The sequence below is a fragment of the Scyliorhinus torazame genome, chromosome 1 (assembly GCF_047496885.1).
Source record: "Scyliorhinus torazame isolate Kashiwa2021f chromosome 1, sScyTor2.1, whole genome shotgun sequence".
Lineage (NCBI taxonomy): Eukaryota > Metazoa > Chordata > Chondrichthyes > Carcharhiniformes > Scyliorhinidae > Scyliorhinus > Scyliorhinus torazame.
Genome location: NC_092707.1, coordinates 135,290,304 through 135,313,971, shown reverse-complemented (window position 1 = coordinate 135,313,971; position 23,668 = coordinate 135,290,304). Strand labels below are relative to the sequence as shown.

Here is a 23,668-nt window from a genome sequence, read left to right as displayed (position 1 = left end):
GGCCTGAATGTTACGTGAGGCAACCGCCATGGAGAGCGCTAGCTTCTTTGTTTCAGCTAGGTCGAGTGTGATCCCTTCTAACAGTTTTTCGCGTATGAGGTCTGACCCAATCCCCGTTACGAACGCGCCCCGCATAAGAAGGTTGGAATGTTTGGTGACCGGAATGGCCTGACAGTCACAGTCCCGGATGAGTGAGATTAGGGCCGCCAGAAGTCTTCTATGGACTCACCAGGGAGTTGAGAGCGAGTGGCGAGTACGTGCCTGGCGAAGAGCGTGTTCATTTGCTGTGCGTAGTTTTCTTTGAGAAGCGCCATGGCATTGGTGTAGTTTGGGGCGTCCTGGATCAGCGGAAACACATTGGAGCTCAACCTTGAGTACAGGATCTGTATCTTCTGAGCTTCCGGAACAGGGGTGGTCACTGAGTTGATGTACGCCTCGAAGAAAGCTAGCCAGTGATTAAAGTCCTTTTTGGCGTCTCTTGATTGCGGATCCAGCTGCAGGCGATCTGGTTTAATTCGGAGGTCCATCTTTTAGAAAATCTTAGAGCAATAAATTGAGGCACGATCAATTGAACAAAGACTAGAGTTGGATACAACTGAGGCTTTATTGCTCTTAAGGTGTGTGGCCTCCCACAGCAGCTGGCGAAATGGCTGCTGAATGGAGGACACGCATATTTATACTCTGCCTACTGGGCGGAGCCAGCAGGCAGGGACTACCGGCGAACCTGTAGTACAGATCATACCTTACATCACCTAATACAGGTGCAACAGTGGTTTACCACAAGTTCCAACCAGCGCAGAGCAAGGAGACTCTTCAACCACATAACTTGGAAACCTCTCCTTGGTCCAAGGTAGGCATTGACCTATTCCATTCTAATGGTCGTGACTACATACTCCTTATAGACGACTACTCAAACTACCCCGTGGTATTGAAGATGTCAGACCTCACCTCAAAGAACGTGATATGAGCATGCAAAAAAACTTTCTCTCGTCATGGCATACCGAACACTGTTATGACTGACAACGGCCCGTGCTTTTACAGTCAAGACTGGACTGAGTTTGCAAAATGCTACAACTTTAAGCATGTCGCCTCTAGTCCGCACTCCCCGCAGTCCAATGGCAAAGTTGAAAAGGGGGTGCACATAGTCAAGCAGCTGATCAACAAAGCCTCGGATTCAGCATCCGTCATTCAACGAGCACTAATCTCATATCGTGCTACTCCATTATCCACAGGCATGTCACCAGCTCAACTTCTGATGAACAGGGATCTGAGAACAACACTTCCGGCTCTACAACTACCTCATCCAGATCACCTACTGGTGATAGAGAAGATGAAACAGCTTCGTATTGCTCAAACATATTACTACAACAGACATGCAACCACTCTGGAATCGCTATCTCCGTCAGAATCAAAATTCCTGATGGCGGTTGGTCTGCTCCCAGATCCTATATTCTCAAAACCTCTGGTGGCAACACCATTCGTAGAAATCGAAGGGTACTTCAAAAACTCACACGCCCACAATTACTTTTTCCTCAAGTTCCATTTAATGAAGAGATATTTTGGGACATCATAACCAATAACTCTACTAGTCGTGATTCACACACAACTATCAAAACATCGACGTCTCCACCGCAACTTCTAAGAAGGTCATCGAGAATGAGAAGACAACCTAAAAGACTGAATTTATAAACATTTTGTTGAACATATTTGGTGTGTACATATCATGTTCTTACCTTTAATCTCACTATCCATTTTTACTTGTTTCCAAGCAAGAAATGTAAAACAAAAGGGGGGATGTAATGATATGTAGACAGACATGTGAAATGAAATGAAAATCGCTTATTGTCACAAGTAGGCTTCAATGAAGTTACTGTGAAAAGCCCCTAGTCGCCACATTCCCGTGCCTGTTCGGGGAGGCTGTTATGGGAATTGAACCGTGCTGTTGGCCTGCCTTGGTCTGCTTTCAAAGCCAGTGTTTTAGCCCAGTGAGCTAAACAGCCAATTAAAGGGTTAATCACAACACCTAGCAGTAACACTATCACTAGAGGGCATTACTAGATCCACTGTATAACTGGGTTCCCAGAAGTTCTAGCTCTCTTTCCATGCAGGAGTTACCAGATAGCAGCAGTGTAGCAGAGTAAGATCACAGCCTAAACACCACTGTAGCTTAGATACAGTTTGTACAGTTATTTCTCATTACTTTATTGCTAGAGTTAGTTCAGTAGTGTTGAGCTCATTTATTAGTTTTATCGTTACTTAATAAATTCTTTCAGTTTACTTCGAAGACTCGAGTGTTCTTCAACATCATCTACAGTTAATAACGACATATATTATAATATAACAACCACCTTTCCCAATTTTGCCATCAGCCAACGGAGAATCCCACCCCAATCTCAGGAGCTGAATGCATTGCCCCCAGTTTCGAAGAGATTAAAGTCAGCTTAAAGTCAAGAGTCTGAATTTGGAAGTGTGCAGCAGTTGTGAGGCTAGAGGAGATTATAGAGCTAACGAGGGATGAGGTCATGGAGGGATGTCCATATACATGTCCATATACATCTGTGTCCCTTGCATCCATGTATTTGCCCAAGTTATATTAAACTGTCAATGACTCTCTGACTGGCCATGGGCGGTAGGGAGAGAAGTTAAACTTCAGGAAGGTGCAATAAGCAAGCTCTTCTGAGAATGAAAATAGGGCACTTTGGTGGAGGTAGAGTTGAGGGAATTTTAATCTGAATCTTACTGAATGGAACCACTCTCTACTGGTGTGAGTTGAGATCTGTCTAACAAGAACTAGGAAGACCATGTCAAATCCACCCTCTCAGGTTGTAATAACACAAGCACTGCCCCCCCCCCCCCCCCCACCAATTGTTTTAAGTCTCCAGCACCAAATTCTAAGTTTCAAAACTTTGCTGTCCATATATATCTGTGTCGCTTGCCCAACAGTTTTCTCCTTGCCCCTGAGCATACTCTCTAATTTCTCTCTCTCCCTATCTCCCCAATGTTCCCAAATGACTGTGTAAATGCTGCAGAAGGGAGAGTACAAAATGTTGCAGAGACAAACAAAAGAGAGTTAGAAACAATGGACTGAGAAGCGGAGGAAAAAAAGGAGTGTTTGATGCACAATCAATACTCTCGAGACAAAGAGGAGTCATATCTAATCGGCTTTAATCAGCTAGAACTGTACCCAGCAGCAATGATACAGAAAGTGAAGGCTGCTGGGACGGCATTGGTTCTTATACCCCGCCTCTCAGCGCGGGGCCATGTACATTATCCAATGGTAGACCCCTAGGTCTAGCCAATGGTCATTCACCTCTCAGGTACTGCAATACCTGGTATTACCACAGTGTTCAAGTGAGTTAAGAAAGAGGCATGGAGAGACAGAGACAGAGGGAGAGGAATGGAAGGTGAAGGTGTCAATGAAACAAAAGTGAAGGAACAGAAAGAGAATCAAAGGCGGCAATGCAGTTGCGAGAGACAATACTTTGCAACCATTGTTAATTATACGTCAATCGAGGACATTGATTACTTGAATGTTACGTGGTTGTTACCTGAGCACATATAAAGAAACACTTACTAACAATGTGGCTTGGCTGAGTTAGGAGGTATATACTTGTAATCTTTCACTCTGTGAGTAAATCTAAAATGAGTAAAGATCTCTAGAGAATGAAAATCTAGCCTATGCAAATACTCCTCATATTTAAACCCTTTTGGTTCTGATACCATTCTGGTGAATCCGCACTGCACTCATTTTGAAGACCAAGATATCCTGACTGAAGTGTAGTGCCCAGAACTGAACATTAGACTTTTTAAGACTCAGATAATTGTTACCTTAGGGGGTAAAGGCGGTTGTTGCTGCTTAGAATCTGGAAAAGGAGAGCGACAAGGGGGTTGAACAGGAGCAGGCTCTGGTGAGAGAATATCTGTGCTTGGTCTTTTGGGTGGTCGAGGTGGGGGACACAGAGTTGTAGTAGAACATTTCCGTAAATTATAGTACATGAAGTCGGTCAACTCTTCTAGCGAGGCTGCATTTTCAAGGCTACGGTCTTCCACAGGACAGTCTTCCAAGAGACAGACAGTCATGGTCATCCAGTCAACTGGGATTGAGAAGGACTCTGAATGACCCCCTAGAAAACTGACAACCAAATTGGGCATCTCGATTATCTCCTCCATTTTGATTGCTTGGAAGGATGTTAAGATATCAGTTGGTAAAGAAGGATCTTTTGACGTGACTTTCACTTGAAAAGGGAGTTTGAATTTATCACATATTTCCAACATTTTGTATCTCTTGGTGTCACGGACATCTTCTACAAATCGGCCCTCCAGGTACAAAGGAAGCATCACCGATTCATCCTCATCCTCGTCTTCTGGAATCTTGCTGCACATGAGCACGTCCATATTTTGAGGTATGCCATCAAAGGCCACTTGCACAGTAGTCTGAAACATGGTGAGCAAACGGTCACCCACACACAGAGAAGACAATCCACCGTCATTCCACATGCAGTCTTTTGTAACCACAACATTCAGAGGATCTTCTTGGTTGATGGCATTGCAGAGATCGAACACGGTCGCAAACTCCCTTGGTCGCCTTCTGAAAGTTCCCTTGTAAGTTGTGGAAATTAAGAAATGCCGACTGACCTTGTTAAGCATGGAAGTGGCAAGGACTTTCTTCAATAACTGCTTCTTGTAAATTTTCAGAACCGTACCCTTCCTCAGTGAGTGAAACCACTCGCCCTTAAAGGGGGGCTGCTGTTCTGGGGCCTCCAGGATTTTGACCAACATTGGAAATTTCTCATGCGGCTGGTTTACAATATCAGACAGTGACAGTGGTTTGATGAATGTAATGTCTTTCTGGTCCTCCGTTACATCCCTCACATCGACCTCCAGAGTCGAGGGTATTTTCACAACCTCTTTTCTGTCTGCAGGAAGATTTGTTAGTTATTTTAATAAACATGCTTCCAAGTGTTAAAACATGCATAAAACCTCAAATGTCATTGGCATAATTCACAACATGAAACATTTTCTAAGAAATTACCTCTGAAAAATACCCCATTGCCATCTCATTTTGAATTGCACCTCTTGTCATTTAATCAATCTTACTATGGTTTAATCGCAGACATCCCCTTTTGATCTTTCCGGCTCATCCTTCTCCCTTCTCCTGTCTCCATGCTTGCTTTACATCTCTTACATCGCTAACCTTTTCCAGTTCTGATGAAAGGTCATTAACCTGAAACATTGACTCCGTTTCTCTCTCCATAGATACCGCCTGACCTGCTGAGTGTTTACAGCATTTTTTGTTTTCATTTCAGAATTTCCAGCTTTTGCAGTATTTTGGTTTTGCTTCACTGAAAATGTTATCTGTTTTCCAGATATAAAGTAAAAACTTTTGTTCAGCAATGGCACCAGAGTCTTTGAATCATAGAACGCAGGGAATGAGGACATTCATTCCATTGTGCCTAGGCTGACTCTTTGAAAGAGCTATCCACGACCCCTATTCTTAGCCCATAGCCGTGTAGGTTATTTAACCTTCAAGTATTTGTCCAAATTTCTTTTGAAAGTTACCACTGAATCTTTCTCCATCACCCTCTCAGGTAGTGTATTCCAGATTGCAACAACATGATGTGCATGTCAGCAGCGTGTCCCCCATATTGAAATAAATAATCAAGAGTCCTGGAATAATACACTGTCCATGCCATAATATGGTTGGTGTCGGTAGTCAGGCAGGAGTACAGGTGGCTTTGTTGTAATCTTTTTAAAAGGTTGGGAAGGAAAGGAGCTCCTATCTTTTGGTGGTGCCATTTGCTCTTCAATGGGCAGGCACCCTCCCCAAGATAGTATCCCCACTTCTTTCAACGAACCTGCTCTCCAAAACCCACCACTATCCAAATACCCCAGATGAACTTCACTGCAGGATCCATTTGGGCAGTGAAGAGCAGAAATCCCACTGGCAGGCAACACCTTATAGCTGTGGGGCGGACTGGTGTGGACTCGCCGATTTTGCTTACGGGGTGTAGTTGGGTGGGAATAGGTGGAGGGGTAGGTGGGGGGAGGTGAGGGTGGTGCAAGCCTAACCTCAATCCCCCCTTACTGTCCCCATAATATCCATCCCAATGTTTCTTTCTCACATTTCTGGTTCTCATTACAGAAGGATTAGATACCAAGAAATGTAGTCAAGATAAAGATGAAGTTTGATCTAATTGAATGGTGGAGCAAGAGCAAAGGACTGAATGGCCTCCCGACATTTCCAAGTCAGGATGATGTCTGACTTGGAGCTGGTGGTGTTTTTGTTTTCTTCTTTCATGGAATGGGGATGGTTGCAATTGGAGATATGCATTGGGAAGGCAGCCAGCATAATTAAGGACCCCACGCACCCCGGACATACTCTCTTCCACCTTCTTCCGTCACAAAAAGATACAAAAGTTTGAGGTCACGTAACACCCGACTCAAGAACAGCTTATTCCCTACTGCCATCAGACTTTTGAATGGACCTACCTCATATTAAGTTGATACTTTCTCTACACCCTAGCTATGACTGTAATATTAGATTCTGCAGTCTCTCCTTCCTTCCCTATGTACAGAATGCGTTGCCTGTATAGCATGTAAGAAACAATACTTTTCACTGCGTACTAATACATGTGACAAGAATAAATCAAATCAAATTAAATCAAAATGAGAAAGAAGGCAGCTCTCGCAGCTCTGCTAGAAGCAATTGGTTTAGACAGTTAGAGAGGGAACATCTCTCCCAGCTTTGCTAGATAAAAAGCCATACCATGGTGCAATGGTTAAAAAAACAAGTGCAGAGATTTGAAGAGAAGCTAGTTAAGGAAACTAGAGAAATGAAGAGAAACTATCAGGAAATCTGGATTTAAGAGAGATCAAAGTATTGTTCAAAAGAATTCAAGGAAGAGTAAACCTAGTATTCTAATTCAAAGATACAATTGTAGTAACCAGATTTAAAGTGGGATAGCAGCCTTCAAAGGTAAAAAAAAAATGTTTGATGCCATTTTAATACAGATTGGGAATTGAGAGCTAAAGCAATTGTTAGCAGTTTGCACAGCAGTCAAGACAAATAAGTCCTATAATAAATCCTGGATGGGATTAGTTGTTAAAAATGAAGCAGACGCTTTCTTTAAAAGCGTAATTTGGAAAACCTGGGGAACAATTCAGCAAACCCATTGCGCCTGGCGCGGATCCGGGCGCATTGGGTGAATTGTGTGAGAGCCCCAAATCAGGGACTGCGTCAGGCGCTGGTCCGATCGCGAACCACCTGACTCATTCCCCCCAGTCCGCTCTGGACCTGACACTTGCTGGGCAAACCTCCAGATCAGGGTTTGAAACCACAAACTTTGGATTGAGAGCTGCGAGTGTCCATCCAGATCTGCATATTTAAATGAGCCAAATGACTCATTTAAAATCTGGATGCCAAATTCACCTGGCGCCCGGGGCTCAACGGCTGCGCCTGCGAGACCTCGCCAGGCACCATGTAGTACTGGTCCACACAATCATGGACCAGGTACAATGGCACCTCTGAGGGGTCCCGCAGGCCATTAGAGACCCTGAGGTGGTTGAGGACAGGGCAGGGTGGTAACCTGACTTTCCACATGGCACATGGGCACCTTGGCACTGCCAGCCTGAAAACTAAGCAGTGCCATCTGGCCACCCTGATAGTGCCACCCTGGCAGTGCCACCCTGAGTGCCACCCTGGTAGTGCCAGGGGTCAAGCCCGGAGGAGGGGGGCTTGACATTTAGAGGGGTGATGGGGAGGGGGGGGGGGTTCCCAGGGGTCCTGGACAGATCAGCTCGCCAGCAGGAAATTAACTAAAATGTGGGCTCAGCGGGGCGAAATTCCCCAAGGCTAAAAAAAAAATCAAAGTGCCGTTGAATAGTGGGGTGTTTCTCGGGCGTTGCAACTGGTGAGAAACTCCCCATTAAATGCGTCCAAAAGCGGACTTTAACATTTGTCCCCTCAATCATGCCCCAGTCTGGATTCTGGAATGCAAGCCGCTAAGAAATGCATTATTATGAGAGAAGATTTTAAAGCAGGTTTTTGAGAGTGGAGTTAAGAATATCTCATCTTGAGGGATTCTCATCTTGGGTTCAGAAGGAAGTGTGTGTATTTGACCACAGCCAATTTGAGTGCTTAAAAGGGACTATGTGGTAATGGGCCCATTGTAGCTTAAGACATATCTTGCAATCCGTGTTAATTTTAAAATCTGTGTCGAGGGATCACGTGATCTGAACACGGGAATGGCTGCGTTTTAGTGAGATCTGGCGCTATTCATCTTTGTGTCCATTTTTATTATCCTTGGTTGTGGCACAGTGGTTAGTGCTGCTGCCTCACAGCACCGTGGACCCGGGTTCGATCCTGGCCTCGGGGCGTTGTCCGCGTGGAGTTTGCACATTCTCCCCGTGACTGTGTGGGCCTCACCCCCACAACCCAAAGATTTGCAGGCAAGGTGGATTGGCCATGCTAAATTGTTCTAAATTTGGAAAAAAATAATTGGGTACTCAAAATTTATTTTTTAAAAATCCTTGGTTGATTGAGGTGGTCAGAGATGGCTGGCATGGGGCCCAGTTTGCAGTGGTAGTTTTGTTGATGAGCAGGCCTATATTTCGGCGATGTCTTTGACGTCAAGGTGATGGCCACCATTGTGAGTGAAGTTGTGAAGAACAATCTCTGCTTCCTGGCACATGTTATTGGTGCTCACATTGATGAATTGAGAGATATTCTTTTTTTAAATAAATTTAGAGCACTCAATTATTTTTTTTCCAATTAAGGGGCTATTTGGTGTGGCCAATCCACCTAACATACACATCTTTGGGTTGTAGGGGCGAAACCCACGCAGACGGGGGAGAATGTGCAAACTCCACACAGACAGTCACCTGGGGCTGGTATCAAACCTGGGTCCCCATCGCCGTAGACAGCAGTGCTAACCATTGCGCCACCATGCCGCCCCAAATTTAGAGATATTCTAAAGAGAATGGATGTGGCGGAGAAGAGGATCCTGTCAGTCGATAGAGTAGTCTCCTTGCTGGAGGCTCGCCTGCATGGTATGTTGAACATTATGGTTGATTCGGGGAGATGTGGCTGGAGAGAGTCATTCCGAGCGGAGCTGGGAATGAATTCCAGGCCAAATTTGAGAGCTGCCTGCCATGTTTTCTCAATCTCGATTTGAAGGTTGGCCATTTTGAGTTTAATGGAGCATATTGTATCCCTTCTTCGAGACCTGGGGTCGGCGAGCATTCCGACCACTAGTCTTACATTGTCTTCTCATCGAGAAGGGTTGGAAGCAGCCAGACATGATGGGTCTCCACCACCCGGATTTCTCACCAGTGGGGCTTCGGGACAACAACATGGCAGAGGTTCAGGGGCTTCATGAAATTGCAGGTAAATCCTGGATGTTGCTCAACAATCCTATCATGGCTTTGGTCTTTCCAAGCTCCATGCACAGTGACATTATCCTGCAGTTCATCAATAATCCTGAACTTTGCCTCCTGTGATTATATCAGTGATTTTGTGTTATTGCCTTTTATCCCGACAAGGGTGTACGATATATGAGTGCAGAGGCATTTGGCGTCTGTTATCCTGTTGTAGCCAAAAATTAGCTGAGTTAGTAACATATCATGATGATTATGCCGTATTTCCCTAGTTTTGTTTTTATATGTGTACTGTAATCCTTGTTTTTACAATGAGGAAGTACATTTTTTAGGTGCCCTTCTCTTTATTTATAGATGTGATGAGCAGGTTGGCAGGTAGGCGGTTTGGTATAGAGTTGGTTGTTTTGGTCTTCTAAGTCCTCATTGTGGGTGAGGAAAACTTCTGTTATAAGTATTGATGTGTTTTTCTTCTGTACTTTTGCTATTTTTGGATTATGGAATTCTCGTGCGTCTCCTATGAAAATATAGTCAGATTATATATTCGAGAGAAGACTGGTTTCTTTTTTTTCTTATGTGGTTGGTGGCTCTGGTGTTGTTGGAGAGGAGGGAATTATGTATATGAAATATGCATTGGTGCACGTCACTGTGAGGTCAGTTAATCCTTGGATACCCCGTTTTCTTGAGTTGATTTTCTATATTTACTTGGTTGCACATGTAGCGGCAATGATCGCTTTTTTGAGTAGGTTAGGGCAGTAGTAACCTTTTACTCGGGTCGGATGGAGTGTATGTTGGGTGAGGGAGTAGGCCACCCTTCCCTGAGATGTACCCTTTTGGGGTCTCCTAGTCTGCTCTCCATTTCACAATGTGGTTCCACTGGGGATGAAATATCCTGCTGGCTGTAGGACCTGAGTGCGAGTCTGAGTACTTTCATTCAGCTTTGTTAGAGTCTTTATTTGGTTGAGGTCAGGTTGGGTGGTGGAGTAAGGCAGAAATTTTCAAACTCAGGGTCCCGACCTGCTGGTGGGTCGCGGGCGGGTGGCGGAAGGGTCCTGGAGTGATCGGCTGTGACATTCCGGATTGCGGGAAGAAGCCCCCAATGGTGGCGACCTGTTGTTAATATTGCCGACTGCGGGCAGTCCCCGATTGGTTGCGGCGTTTGAGGGGGCGAGGCTGGGCTGTGTGCTGGTCACCATGTGAGCGTGAGTGGGGTGGTGGGGACTGGGGCTGATAAGCGTACATGTGGTTGCATGATGCTAACAGTGGTGGCCCCAGCTTGGAGCTCTGCTCTGGTGCTCGTCCTCTGCGCGCTGCTTGGCTCGTCCGATGCCACCAATCGGCAGTATGCGACCTGTGGCTCAGCGGTTAAGCTGTTCAACGGCCGGTGCAATGTCCACTTGCATTTTTACACCATGAAGTACTGGTCGGGAAGTGGTCAGCAGTCTGTGACTGACGTGGATACAGCTAGTGGACAGTGAGAGGAAAGCCAGGCCAGGTTTGTCAGCCAGGAATACCGATCAAAGTAAAAGAATGCCAGCCGTGACCGGCCTTTAAATGCGAACGATGGAGTCTATCCGCCAGAGGCAGCGGCAGAAAGAAGGTCACGCGCCCAACACGTACACTGACACCACGCGCCCTGTGCGTCCGTGCTTTGGGCGGAAAATTATGGAGGAGAGATTTGTCCATTATGGAGCTGCCAGTAAGCAAGCAACAGGACTGTGCAAAGAACTGAAGATGGATTATTTTGTAATAAGGAAGAGCGGGCCAGAGACACAAACAGGCCAGGATCTCACAATTGAATACGCTGGAGAGAGCTTCTCAGAAGAGTCCATAGCAAAGCAGTGCTAGTGTGATCTGCATACAGAGCCCCAGGATCTCTGGTGAACAACACATTAAGAAGAAACTGAAATCGGGAACAAATCAGTATAAAGATGATTTCTTGAGGTATGGCTTTATTGTGCCACTGCAAATCAGGATCCAAAACGCATGTATGTTATATGCAAGGAAGTATTGGCAAATGAAAATTTAAAACCTTCAAAACTTCAAAGGCATTTGAAGACTAAACATGGCGGGTTCGAGGACAAACCTCTTGATTTTTTCAAAGGATGCAGAAAGAACTTAAATCATCAGCTGAAGTCCTCAGCAGAAATGTAGCATTGAATGACGAAGCAAGTGAAATCATGAGGACCAAGCAAGTGAGATTGTGAGGGCCGAACAGGCTCACCTGCCGCATTAAAGGTAAGGTTGGCCAGCGTGGGTCACTAACGCCAGCCGGCACGGGTCCCGAGTTTCCGCTGGTTGGTAAAAGTGGGTCCCGGGAAAAAAAGTTCAAAAAACATTGGAGTAAGGCACCCTCTCCCAAGTGGTCTCATCTAGGGACTTCCAGACTGTAATCCTTCTTGAGGCTTGGGCTCCTCTGAAGAGGCATTATCCAGTCTGTTATGAGTTGTTCTGTTCATGGTATCCTTTGTGTGAAGGTATACGTCGCTAGATCATCTTTGACATTTCTTGGTTAGTCCTGGTGCTCCTCTTTTTCTGGAGTATCCTTCCTGGATCTGTATAGAAGAGGCTCTGACTTGTTATATTTATTTTTAGAGGGTTTCCCTTATTGTGTCAGGTGGTTGTGGAAGACTCATATCCCTGCCTGAGGCACCTCGTTGATGGGTGTCTTGACGATTTATCTTCTCCTTATCGGTGGGGTTTCCTCAGTGGGCAATGGTTTAAGTTTTCCAGTGTCAGCGGCGGGTCCTGAGCAGTATCTCTGATTTGGCTGGAGAGGAGTGAGGCCTGTTGTATGATGAGTCTTGGCATGGTGCAAGTATCCTTGGTTTGCTGGGTCCTGTTATACAAGAGTGTACACCGCCAAGTCATGTCTTGTACTGAGGGTGGTATCCTGTTGTTCCCCTTCACTCAGGGTAACCTTTCATTGCCTGGACGTCTTGGGAGGCTGTGTTACATTTGGAATATGTGGCTTTTTCTTAAGTGGGAGGGAGGCATGAACCATAGAACCATGTGCTCATGACTTTATTCTGCTCTTTGTGGTTTTATCCTATCATCGTCTGTGTGAAGGGAGACACTGACCACAATCTGAACCTGTTGTACGAAACTTTGCTGGTCTCCTCTGCATAAATATGTGGAAGGGTGATTACTCTGTACTGGATTTGGGGTTTTTGTTGCATCTTGTGGTTAAATGTAAAATATCCCCATAAAACTAACGTCTTAGCGAATTTTTTCTGTATTTCTTTCCTTTATTTTGGGATTACAGAATCCTTAACTGCCTTCTGAAAAGGTACAGGCGAGTCTCATATCTGAGAAAAGACATTATAATGTCTCACTGGTGTCCCTGGTATAATTTGAGTTGGGGAAGGTATGTTTTGGAGCACGCCTGAACCTACCGTGAAAATCTTATTCCATATTCTTGTTGATTGTATGAGCAATCGCAACATGTGAAGATGTGTGTCATTTTACTATGTGTTCATGGTTTTATCCTCTTCTCCCTCATTCTCTAGTTGACCTGTTGACCGTTTTTCCTGATATAAACGGAGGCACCAAGTTCAATGATTAAGCTAAAACAACAGTGTTGGTGTTTCCCTGTCTTTGTCTGTATTTATGTAAGCAAAAGCATTTATTCTGTATTGTGCCATTTTTGAGGATTTTGATGCGATATTTGTTAAAATGGAAAAACTCTAATAAAAATATATATAAAAATAAATCTGTGTATTTGTTAAGCTAAGGGGGAGGAGTAAAGGAGCATTGTATAATAATCCAACTTTTCATGTTTAATAAATGTTTTTTCCTTATTGGTAAAACTAATTAGCAATCCGGTGACTCTGTTCCTCTACATTTTATGAAAATAATTAAAAGTTACGGGGCTGGATTCTGCATCGGCGGGATCCTCCGTTTTGCCAGCAGCGCACTCACGCCCACGGATTTCCCGATGGTGTGGGGGTGTCCACAATGGGAAACCCCATTGACCGGCTTCCAGAACAGAAAATCACACTGCCGTCGGGGCAACGCTGCACCAGAAAACGGGATGGAGGATCACGCCCACGATATTTTGAGCCAGGGTTCGATTCTGGGATCTTCCCGACCAGCGGTAACAACAACTGGGATCGTTACACTTTGTGATGGGTGTTGTCCTTTAACCATTCCTCTTTCAGAGAGTATACCTCGGGCAGGTTTGGATGAAAAGGCCCATTAACGCACTTAACTTCAATTATCCACAATATCAATGCATTTTCCCATTGAAACACAGTGATGATAATAATAATAATAATCACTTATTGTCACAAGTAGGCTTCAACAAACCGCTCTTTCTGGAAACCAACTCCAGCTATTTATTATCTCATTAATAAAGATGCACTTTCTGACATATATATTAAATTTCCCAAAGATGTGCAGTCTTGACATGCTCCAGTAATGAGTCTGAACTTTATTTACTTTCCTTATTCTATTAACTATGTTACACACATTTTAGACCATAAGACATAGGAGCAGAATTAGGCCACTCGGCCCGTTGAGTCTGCTCTGCCATTCAATCATGGCTGATGTTTTTCTCATCCCCATTCTCCTGCCTTTTCCCCATAAGGTGCCTTTTATAAGGCACCTTCTCGTACTGTCTCTATTCTAATCTAGTTTATCTAATCATCCCTTTACCATTGAGAATCAACCTCAAAGATCTCCCTTGTATTGCCTCTGGGCTTCAATAGCACTTTTGTATTGTGTTGGACACAGGAGGCAGGTTTACAGGGAAGGCTGGGGAGAGTGTCTGCAGGAAGTGGGGGGGGTGGTGGAGATTGGGGAAGGTCAGGGGTAATAATGTCAATGCATGGAGGGTGGGAGAGAAAGGAAAGGAGGTTGTTGTCCGTGGAGGGAGGGGGGAGTGTCCGGGCAAGGGGGTTACTGTCCGTGGAGGGAGTCGGGAAAAGTGTCTGGGGAAATGGGGAGAGTGTCTGGGGAAGTGGGGAGAGTGTCTGGGGAAGTGGGAGAATGTTTTAGAGGGCGGGTCAATGGTGTCATCTTCAACCGTTAACTCAGGATACTGGTGAGAGGAGGGAACAGTTACAGTAAGATAGAGGAGTGGGATGTGGTAGAGTGGCAGGTCCAGGATGAGGGTCTGGTAGGTGAAAGTCTCACTGTGGGGAGGGGGACAAGGCAGGCGGCTTGAAGGGGGCAGAGTCAGGGTGGGAATAGGAATGGTAACGAATGTCGGCTCTGAGGAGAGGAAAGGCTTGTGGAGGTGGATCAGGATAGGGTCCAGGGAAATGAGGGGATTTCAAGGGTAACAGAGGGGAGAAGAATGGTGATAGTGGGTGGGTCTATGGTGATGGGGGAAATTAGTGGGTGACAGGTGGGTGGTGGAATGAATTTGAAAAGTGACATGAACCATTTTGCCAAACTGACCTTCACCCCACAATTAGTCAGTCAGTGAGATCCCTCAAGGTGAGAGGAGGGTCTTTTTGGAGTGCTAGGGTGCAAGGTCAGCACAAGTGGTGACTGAAGGGACACTGAACTTGATGTCAAAAATGCTCAGTAATAGTCTCTCTAAGGTGAAGCTGATATTGCAGCAGGTTTGTTCCTCACTTTTGAGCCTCAGATCATCGAGATCCTGGCAAGGTGTGGAGCTGTCCTTCAGTCTGTGCCAATTGCCAACGGCTGCAATCAGAGGCAGCGAAGATAGGAGGGAGGTGGATGTCTCCTGGGTGCACTGCTGGCGGAGGGCAACCAAATCATAACTCCAAACCTCCAACCTCCCAGCTGAATGGTCATAGCTGATAAGGACATGTGTGGTTAGTCTTTCTATGCTGCCAAGGCAATGGTCTCTCTACTGAGTCGTGAGGGTAGTGGAGACAATTGGAATAGTGCCTGTGTGAGACTCCTTCCACGAGGTTCTCATCATCCTGGTCAATGAGCAATGCTCATACATGTATGAACACGAAGTACACTCACTCTGATCTGCCAGGATGTCCTTTATCTGGAAGGTGTGGGGTGACAATGCAATGTCCAGATGTAGGCCAAATGAAGGACTTAGCACTGGTCTGATGGCTTTGGGGTGGAGGTAAACTTGTAAAGGACAAGCACACCAAATTAATCACTTTGATTTGTTTACACATCCACTGAATGGTTGATGATGCAGGCTGCTGGCAACTTTGACTTGGTAATGCCTCTCATCCAGCAGGACACATCGCAGGTTGGTACAGAGTCAGGAGGGTCAAGAGGTAGCTGAGCCTCAAGAAGGTCAAGAGGATAGCGAACATGGAACACTGCAACATTAAGCACCGACCTGAAATGGGGGTATCGCCGATGGTGCTCTTATTAGAGATGAGTGAAAGGCAATGCTGGAAGTGCCTTCATGTGTCCCAGGATGTGATTGGCTGCATCTGTCAGTTTCTCTAGTATGGGCTGTGGCTGTAGGGACTCTGGAGGAGTAGTGCGGAGCTCCTGGCCTGCAGTGAGTGAATGTGTGATTGGGTGCCCTTTAAAAATGGCACCAGGACCTTCGATGCCAGGAGGTCAGGGCATGGACTTCCTGCCTGCTCCATGTTTACCTGCCCTCCATCCAATGTGAATCATGCCAAATTTCCTGCCCGCCACTGGACATAAGGGGAGATTTTCCACTCCCGTTTTCAACGGGTGGGAATAGAGGTGGGGGCAGACAATCAATGGGGGTCCCAAAATGGTTTTCACACCAAGAACAAACAAAGAACAGTACAGCACTGGAACAGGCCCTTCGGCCCTCCAAGCCTGCGCCAATCACGTGTCATATCTAGACCAACCGCTTCTATCCTTCTATACCCCATCTGTTCATGTGTCTATCTAGATAAGTATTAAAGGTCGCTGACATATCTACCCCAACCACCTCACTTGGCAGTGCATTCCAGGCCACCACCACCCTCTGTGTAAAAAGCTCCCCCCGCACATCTCTACTGAATCTATCCCCCCTCACCTTGAACTTGTGCTCCCTTGTAATTGTCATTTCCACCCTGGGAAAAAGCCTCTAACTGTTCACCCTATCTAAACGATAGATGCCATCTGGCCCTGGAAATTTGTCTACCTTAATGCTTTTTAACACACCTAACACTTCCTCCCTCGTAATAATGACTTGTTTTAAAGTGTTTACATATCCCTCTGAGACACCACCAATCAACCTCTGATCCCTCTCCTTTGTGAATACCAATGCAAAGTACTTGCTAAGGATCTCACCTACTTCCTTTGGTTTTACACATAATTTCCCTCCTTTGCCCTTGAGTGGACCAACTCTTTCTCTAGCTACCCTCTTGTTCCTAATATACATATAAAATGTCTTGGGATTCTCCTTAATCCTGCCTACCAAGGACATTTTGTGACCTTTTTACCCTCCTAACTCCCTGTTTGAGCTCTTTTCTACTTTCCCTGTATTCTTCAAGTGCTTCATCTGTTTTTAGTTGCCTAGAATTCATGGCGGCATCCTTTTTCTTTTTGGTTGGACTCGCAATTTCCTTGGTCAGCCACGGTTCCTGATTCCTGCCTTTCCTTTTCATTGGCACATGCCTGTCATGCACTCCCATCAACTGCTCCTTAAAAGACTCCCACATGATAAATGTGGATTTAGCCTCAAACAGCCCCCCTCAAGCAACAGCTTTTAAATCCTACCTAACCTGGTTGTAGTTCGCCTTCCCCCAATTTAGCACCTTAACCCTAGGACAACACACGTCCTTTTTCCAGCGGGATTTCCCCGGTTGATTGTCCCCACCCCCTGTCAATGATGCAATCGAACTCCACAATAGAAGTTTGGGAACCCATTAGCATCAGTTACCATGTACTTAGGAGGCCTTTCCGCTGTACTGTTGTCCCACGTAGGGATTTCCTCCCTTGCATCCGCTGGTGTGACATCACGTTGGAGGTGTTTACAAAAGGTTTTGTAAAATGGGAACCTGGCGAATGGTCCCCGCTGGGTGTGCATAGGTAAGTACAACCCCAAGTGGGGAGAGGGTCATGGCCGGCCAATCCCCTGGTAGTGTCCCCTGGCGGGGTTCCTCAAGGTGGGGGTGTCTATTTCATAGAGTCATAGAATCATGCAGCACAGAAAAGGCCCATTAGCCTATCGTGCCTGCACTGGTTAAATACAACCACCTAATTCTTCTAATCCCATTTTCCAGCACTTGGTCCATAGTCTTGTATGCTCTGCAATTGCAAGTGCACATCTAAATACTTCTTAAATGTTATAAGGGTCTCTGCCTCCACCACCCTTTCAGGCAGCGAATTTCAAACATCCACCACCCCCACTCACTTCCTCACTAAACCTCCTGCCTCTTACCTTAAATCTATGTTTGTCCTGCCCAAATACATAACCTCACACTTATCTGGATTGAGTTCCATTTGCCGCTGATCAGCCCATCTGACCAGCCCATCTATATCTTCCTGTAATCGAAGACTAGCCTCCTCACTATTTACCACCCCACCAATTTTCGTATCATCCACAAGCGTATTCCTACATTCTTATTTAAATCATTTATATAAGCCACAAACAGCAAGGGCCTCAACACTGATCCCTGAAGGACCCCACTGGACACAGGCTTCCAGTCAGAAAAACACCCCTCGACAATCACCCTCTGCTTCCTTCCACACAGCCAATTTTCGATCCAATTTGACAACATTCCTTGGATCCAATGGGCTCTTACCTTCGCCCTTGCTGCTCTTTGGAAAGAACAGTCATAATGAGATGCACTGCACCTTCCCCCTCCCTTAGATTTTTCATCTTTACCATGTGAGTTGGTTTTAAACTGTGCTTCACTCATGCTAACATTAGTTTCTGTTCTCATTTCTCTGCTGCTAATTTCAGTAACTTCTAACTAGAAATGCAAAGCAGAGATTTTTTTATCTCTTTGAATTATTTCCAGAATCTGCCAAAGTTCATGATGACTGAATGAGTCAAATTCTTGTAAATCTTTACCGTTGCATTTCCACTCATTTTTTCAGGAAAACTGCAGATTAATGACGTTGCCTATGATCTCTTCATGCTGTTTTCACATACCAAAGTTATTCCAACACCAGTAGTGGCATGTTCCCAATAGGTCGGCATGCCTGGCCATTCAAAAGCACTTGGACAGGCAGTAGACAAAGCTCTGTGCACATATACTCAAACCCATGCGCAGAGTAAATGGTTTCCATCTTTTATCTCACCTTCAACAGAATTAGAATCAGTATTTTTTTCTCTGCTAGGATGGAGGCTGTTCAGTCCATCAGGCTAGTGCTATCAGTCTGAATCAACTATCAGATCCATTTAATCCTGAATCCCTGTCCTTTGGCATACTCTTAAATCATTATTTTTCAAATATTTAACCACATTCCTTTCAAAAGCTATTGGTCCAGATTTTGTGGTGGTAATGACAGCAAAACTCAGTATTTGCCTTATTGCTCCATTGAAATTAACAGCAACTTCTGAACTCTGCAGACACACAGAATAATGTGAAACTCCAGAAGTTGCTGTTAATGACTCAATGCTTCCCCAGAGGGTGTGCTGTTGAGCCACCCGCAGAGTGAGTTTTTAACGGCACTAACACCATGATTATTCCTAAACACTTTCACTGTCCCTGAAATGCCATGGAATATCAAGTTTCTCTGACAATAAATTACAGATACTATTTTTTCTTTTGTTAAACGTTTATCTTCATTTTAGCTTCTATCTTAATTCAATTAATCATTTATTTTGCTATCAGGGGTTTAAATTAAAAGTAAATGATATTCTAACTACCTGATTTATTCAACCGAGGTTGAATAAACTCGGTTTGTTCTCACTGGAATGACAGATGTTGAGCGGCGACCTGATAGAGGTCTACAAAATTATGAGGGGCATAGACAGAGTCGATAGTCAGAGACTTTTTCCCAGGGTAGAGGGGTCAATTACTAGGGGGCATAGGTTTAAGGTGCGAGGGGCAAGGTTTAGAGGAGATGTACGAGGCAAGTTTTTTACACAGAGGGGAGTGGGTGCCTGGAACTCGCTACCGGAGGAGATGGTGGAAGCAGGGACGATAGTGACGTTTAAGGGGCATCTTGACAAATACATGAATAGGATGTGAATAGAGGGATACGGACCCTGGAAGTGTAGCAGATTTTAGTTTAGACGGGCAGCATGGTCGGCGCAGGCTTGGAGGGCCAAAGGGCCTGTTCCTGTGCTGCACTTTTCTTTGTTCTTTGTTCTTTGTTTGCTGTGTTCAGCGTGATTGTCTGCCTCTCTTCTTGCTGACAGCTGCTGCTGGATGTCTCAAAATTCTCTTGACTTGCAGCCAGATTTGAACTGCTTTCAGAAAAAGGAATATCAAGGCACAGAGGTCACTAGACTTTTATGGGCAGCTTTCTTTGAGGTTGACTGCTAGTGCCCCTGCTTTGTGACTGACTTCAAAGTCCAGGGACTTTCCAGCACTGTTTCTTGTCAGGCATTTCATCTGAGCAAGAAGTAACCTCCCGATCTCTCCCCTTGCTGTTGTGACAATGAACTGAATATTTATCTCTTTAGTTTCTAAAGAAAGCAACTTTTCTGAAAATGCTTTATCAAAGTCTCTCATTATTTTGAATACTTCAAAATCTGGCTCTCTAATGAAAACATGTCTCAGCTTCCTAGTCTCTCCTCATAACAAAAGCCCCAAATTAATGGTGGCATCTGAGTGAATTTCTTCCACATTGTCTCAAAAAACCTCATGTTAAGTGTGCAAAATGGGTTGCAACAAGTGACATTTTGACTTTGTGTGACAGTGTAAAACAGGTGACAATGATTCAGCCACCTGAGGTCAATGGAAATTGGGAGTGATGTATTGATGTTCATTATACAGGGTCATCTCATGCCAAATTGGCCCCGATATTCTAACTGCAGACTGAGCAATGCTTTGCTTCTGAAAAGAGCAGATGAGATAAGCTTTTCATAGAATAAAATTTACAGTGCAGAAGGAGGTTATTCGGCCCATCGAGTCTGCACCGGCTCTTGGAAAGAGCACCCCACTTAAGCCCACACTTCCACCCTATCTCTGTAATCCAGTAACCCCACCTAATCTAAGGGCAATTTAGCATGGTCAATCCACCTAACCTGCACATCTTTGGACTGTGGGAGGAAACTGGAGCACACGGAGGAAACCCACACAGACACAGGGAGAACGTGCAGATTCCGCACAGACAGTGATCCAAGCTGGGATATATTTTGTGAAATATTGGTGGACTGTGCACTGACATTTATTGTGGAAAGCAATGGAAGACCATCATTTTAGTTGTGTCTCGCTAACAATACCAGTCCATGCCAATTAGATTGCAATGCATTTGGACACCAGGCCTCACTAACATTATAGAATTCCTAATGAAAATTGTCTCCATTTTTGTCTCACTTACTTGCAGAATGAACCAATTACCTGGTTCTCTCACACTAAGGATGTAAATAAAAGTCTACACTTGAGACACACAATACATTTGAACAGTGCTTTTGTCACTGTTGGGTCAAAAAGAAGTGAGAAGTGTTGTCAAAATGTTCACTTACAGTGCATGATCGCTTGAATCTCATATACAGGTGACAACATTAGTGCCCCATTGAAGTGCTTGGGCATGCAGACACCCTTCGTTTCAGCAAGCCTTATTCTCTTTTTTGTCAGGACTTTTGACTCAATGATGTCCTTAACTGTATATAGGTTTTCATCTTCACATTCATAAAACTCCCCTTTCAACGTAAATGGTAGTGCAACATGGACCTGCTCAAAATCACCATCGACAATGCAATCCGCGTACATCCGTCCCTCACGGAACTCAGTTGATGTGACTGTTATGGGCTCTCCCTTTCCAATGACAACATCGTTTGCGATGATATCTCCAAGGGACTGAAAGGTAATTAATTCTGGGTTCTGATTTTCAGCTTCTATTGATTTAATGATTTCTTCAACTGACGTGAAAGGGAATCCATCAGGAATAAGCTTGAAATTCCCTGCAAAGAAAGAAAGCAATTTAGTGGCTGAATAATTGTTGAGAATATAATTGTTTCCCACAACATTACATTATTGACTTTAAAAAGTATCACGGTCAAAAGATGATTAGAGAGTCAAGTGCTGACCCAGTCTCAATGAATCTTTGATTTGCTATTACACTAAATTAAACTCATCTGTGGGAAAATAAAGCAATATGAATTGATGGTGCAATTGTTACAACATGAGATCCATAAAAGGAGACAAAGCAGTGAATTCCTTCATTTTACTACAGAGTGCTTGGGTTCAGAAGCTTACAACTCAGCACATTAGGAATAGTAGATATGACTTTATGCTTTTACATTTGTCAGGAAAGCAGGTAGTTTATAGGGATCTATAGCTGTAATGTTAAACAGTAGAAATAAGGTATAGATTTAAGTGGGTTTAATTTAGTGGCTCTGTGTAAGGTAAAGTATAGTTATATTCGTGCTAGACAAAGATGCTTGCATCTGTTTTTTTTTGGATTCAGATACAACTGTGCTTCCATTGTGTGGCGAGAGATTATGGCGTGAAAAGTAAATAAAAGTATAAAGTTGTTGCTTAGCAACCAGGGTAACCTTTAGGGTATGAATGCATAGAGTTAACTGAATTAACCAGCTGTTGGTTTTAGAAGGCTAGAGAGGGAACATCTCTCTTAGCTTTGCTAGAAGAAAAGAGAAATGAAAAGAAGTTTTCAAGATGTCTGAAGTGAAAAGAACAAAGGTTAACTGCTTTTGGGAACAGGACACTATTTATAGAAATTAAATTCAGACCTGGGAAGTGGAGAACTGAGTCACATATCAGAAGCAACTGTAAGGTTTGGTGTCCTTGGCCGGGATTCTCCGAGCCTTCATGCCACAATCGCGCACAGCGCGAGGGGGGGTGAATGGGGTGTCTGAGGTGCGATGCCTTCCTGCGATTTTCCACCGACCGGAGAATCGCCGCCAGTCACGCGGTTGGCGCGGTGCGTTTGAGGGCCGTTGAAAGAGGCCCCCTCGGCGATTCTCCGCAGATGATCGGCCGAGTTCCTGCCGGCATGGTTCACGTATGGTTCCACCAGATGGGAGCTCAGAGTCGCGGCTGTAGTGGCCTTCCTGGTAAGGGGTGGGGGGGATCTGTCACTGGAGGGGGCCTCCACGATGGCCAGGCCCGCGATCGGAGGCCACCGATTGGCGGGCGTACACGATCTGGGGGGGACCTACTTCTTCGGCACAAGCCCGCTGCGTGGGTCCGCCATGTCACGCGGGGCCGATGCCACAGATGGCCGTTGCGCACATGCACGGACCTGCAGCCGGTAGTGCAGGGCCCCTTATCAGCAGCCGGAGCTGCGTGGAGCACTCCGGGGCCCTGCAAGCCCCCTTAAAAATGGCGAATCACCCCAGACTTTCTAGAAAAACGTCTGGAGTGATTTGCGCCCGTTTTCTCACGGGCGTGAGGACATAGCCCCATTATTGGAGAATACTGCCCCTTATTTCCATTGTTTGAAGCAATAGTATATTTCTGGGGACTGAGTACCTGAGTTTGTGTAAAAGCATTTAAGACAAAGGATACCTGAAAGGAGAGGTGGAAAATCTGGTGTTCCTTGTTAAAAGTGGAAACTTTGACAGAATTATGGGAAAACCTGTAGTTGATTTTTAAAATATATATTTTTGTTACAGTTTTTCCATTTTAACAAATAATGCAACAAAATCCCCCAAACTGGTATAGTACCATATAAATGCTTCAGCATACATGAATGCAGAAAAAGACAGGAGAATATCAACATAGTCTGTTCAACTTAATCATTAACCTTGGTGCCTCCGGTTATACAAGGAAAGACATTGAATGGATAAACTGGAGAATGAGAATGAAGAGGATCAAGCCTTTAAAACATGGTAAATTGCCACATACCTTCAAGTGTATCAATTGTTCATACAACCACGAGAATATAGAATCTTAACGCCAGGTTCAGGAATGCACCAAAACACACTTTCCACAACTCCAATTATACCAGAGACACCAATGACACATTATAATGTATTTTCCTCGGATATGAGATCTGCTTGTATCTTTTCAGGAGCCAGTTAATGATTCTTTAACCCCAAAATAAAGAAGAAAATGCAGGGCGCAATTTAACGGCCTTGTGCCCAACTTGGTGTCGGGATAAGGCCATTGAATCACGCAAGAGGCCACTCGTAAGATTTGCGACGTTCGGAACGCCTCGTCAGATTTAATGGAGTCTTGCGAGATGACACGATCTGGATGTCGCCCTCATTGGGTGACATCCAGATCAGCATATTTAAATGAGCTATTAGGTTTATTTAAACATGCTTTTGCGGGATTCGCCTGGCGGCCGGGGATTA

At 44.8% G+C, this 23,668-nt stretch overlaps 1 protein-coding gene across 1 annotated transcript in view; it reads right to left on the bottom strand.

Moving 5' to 3' along the window:
* The window catches only part of themis2 (thymocyte selection associated family member 2), a 203,486-nt gene that overhangs the window by 109,557 nt on the left and 70,261 nt on the right, over nt 1-23,668 (bottom strand). Inside the window, exons 3-4 of the mRNA XM_072500872.1 lie at nt 20,873-21,310; nt 3,829-4,916 (exon numbers count right to left, since the gene is read on the bottom strand). Of these exons, the coding sequence (XP_072356973.1) occupies nt 3,829-4,916; nt 20,873-21,310 (1,526 nt within the window). The remainder of the gene's footprint in view (nt 1-3,828; nt 4,917-20,872; nt 21,311-23,668) is intronic.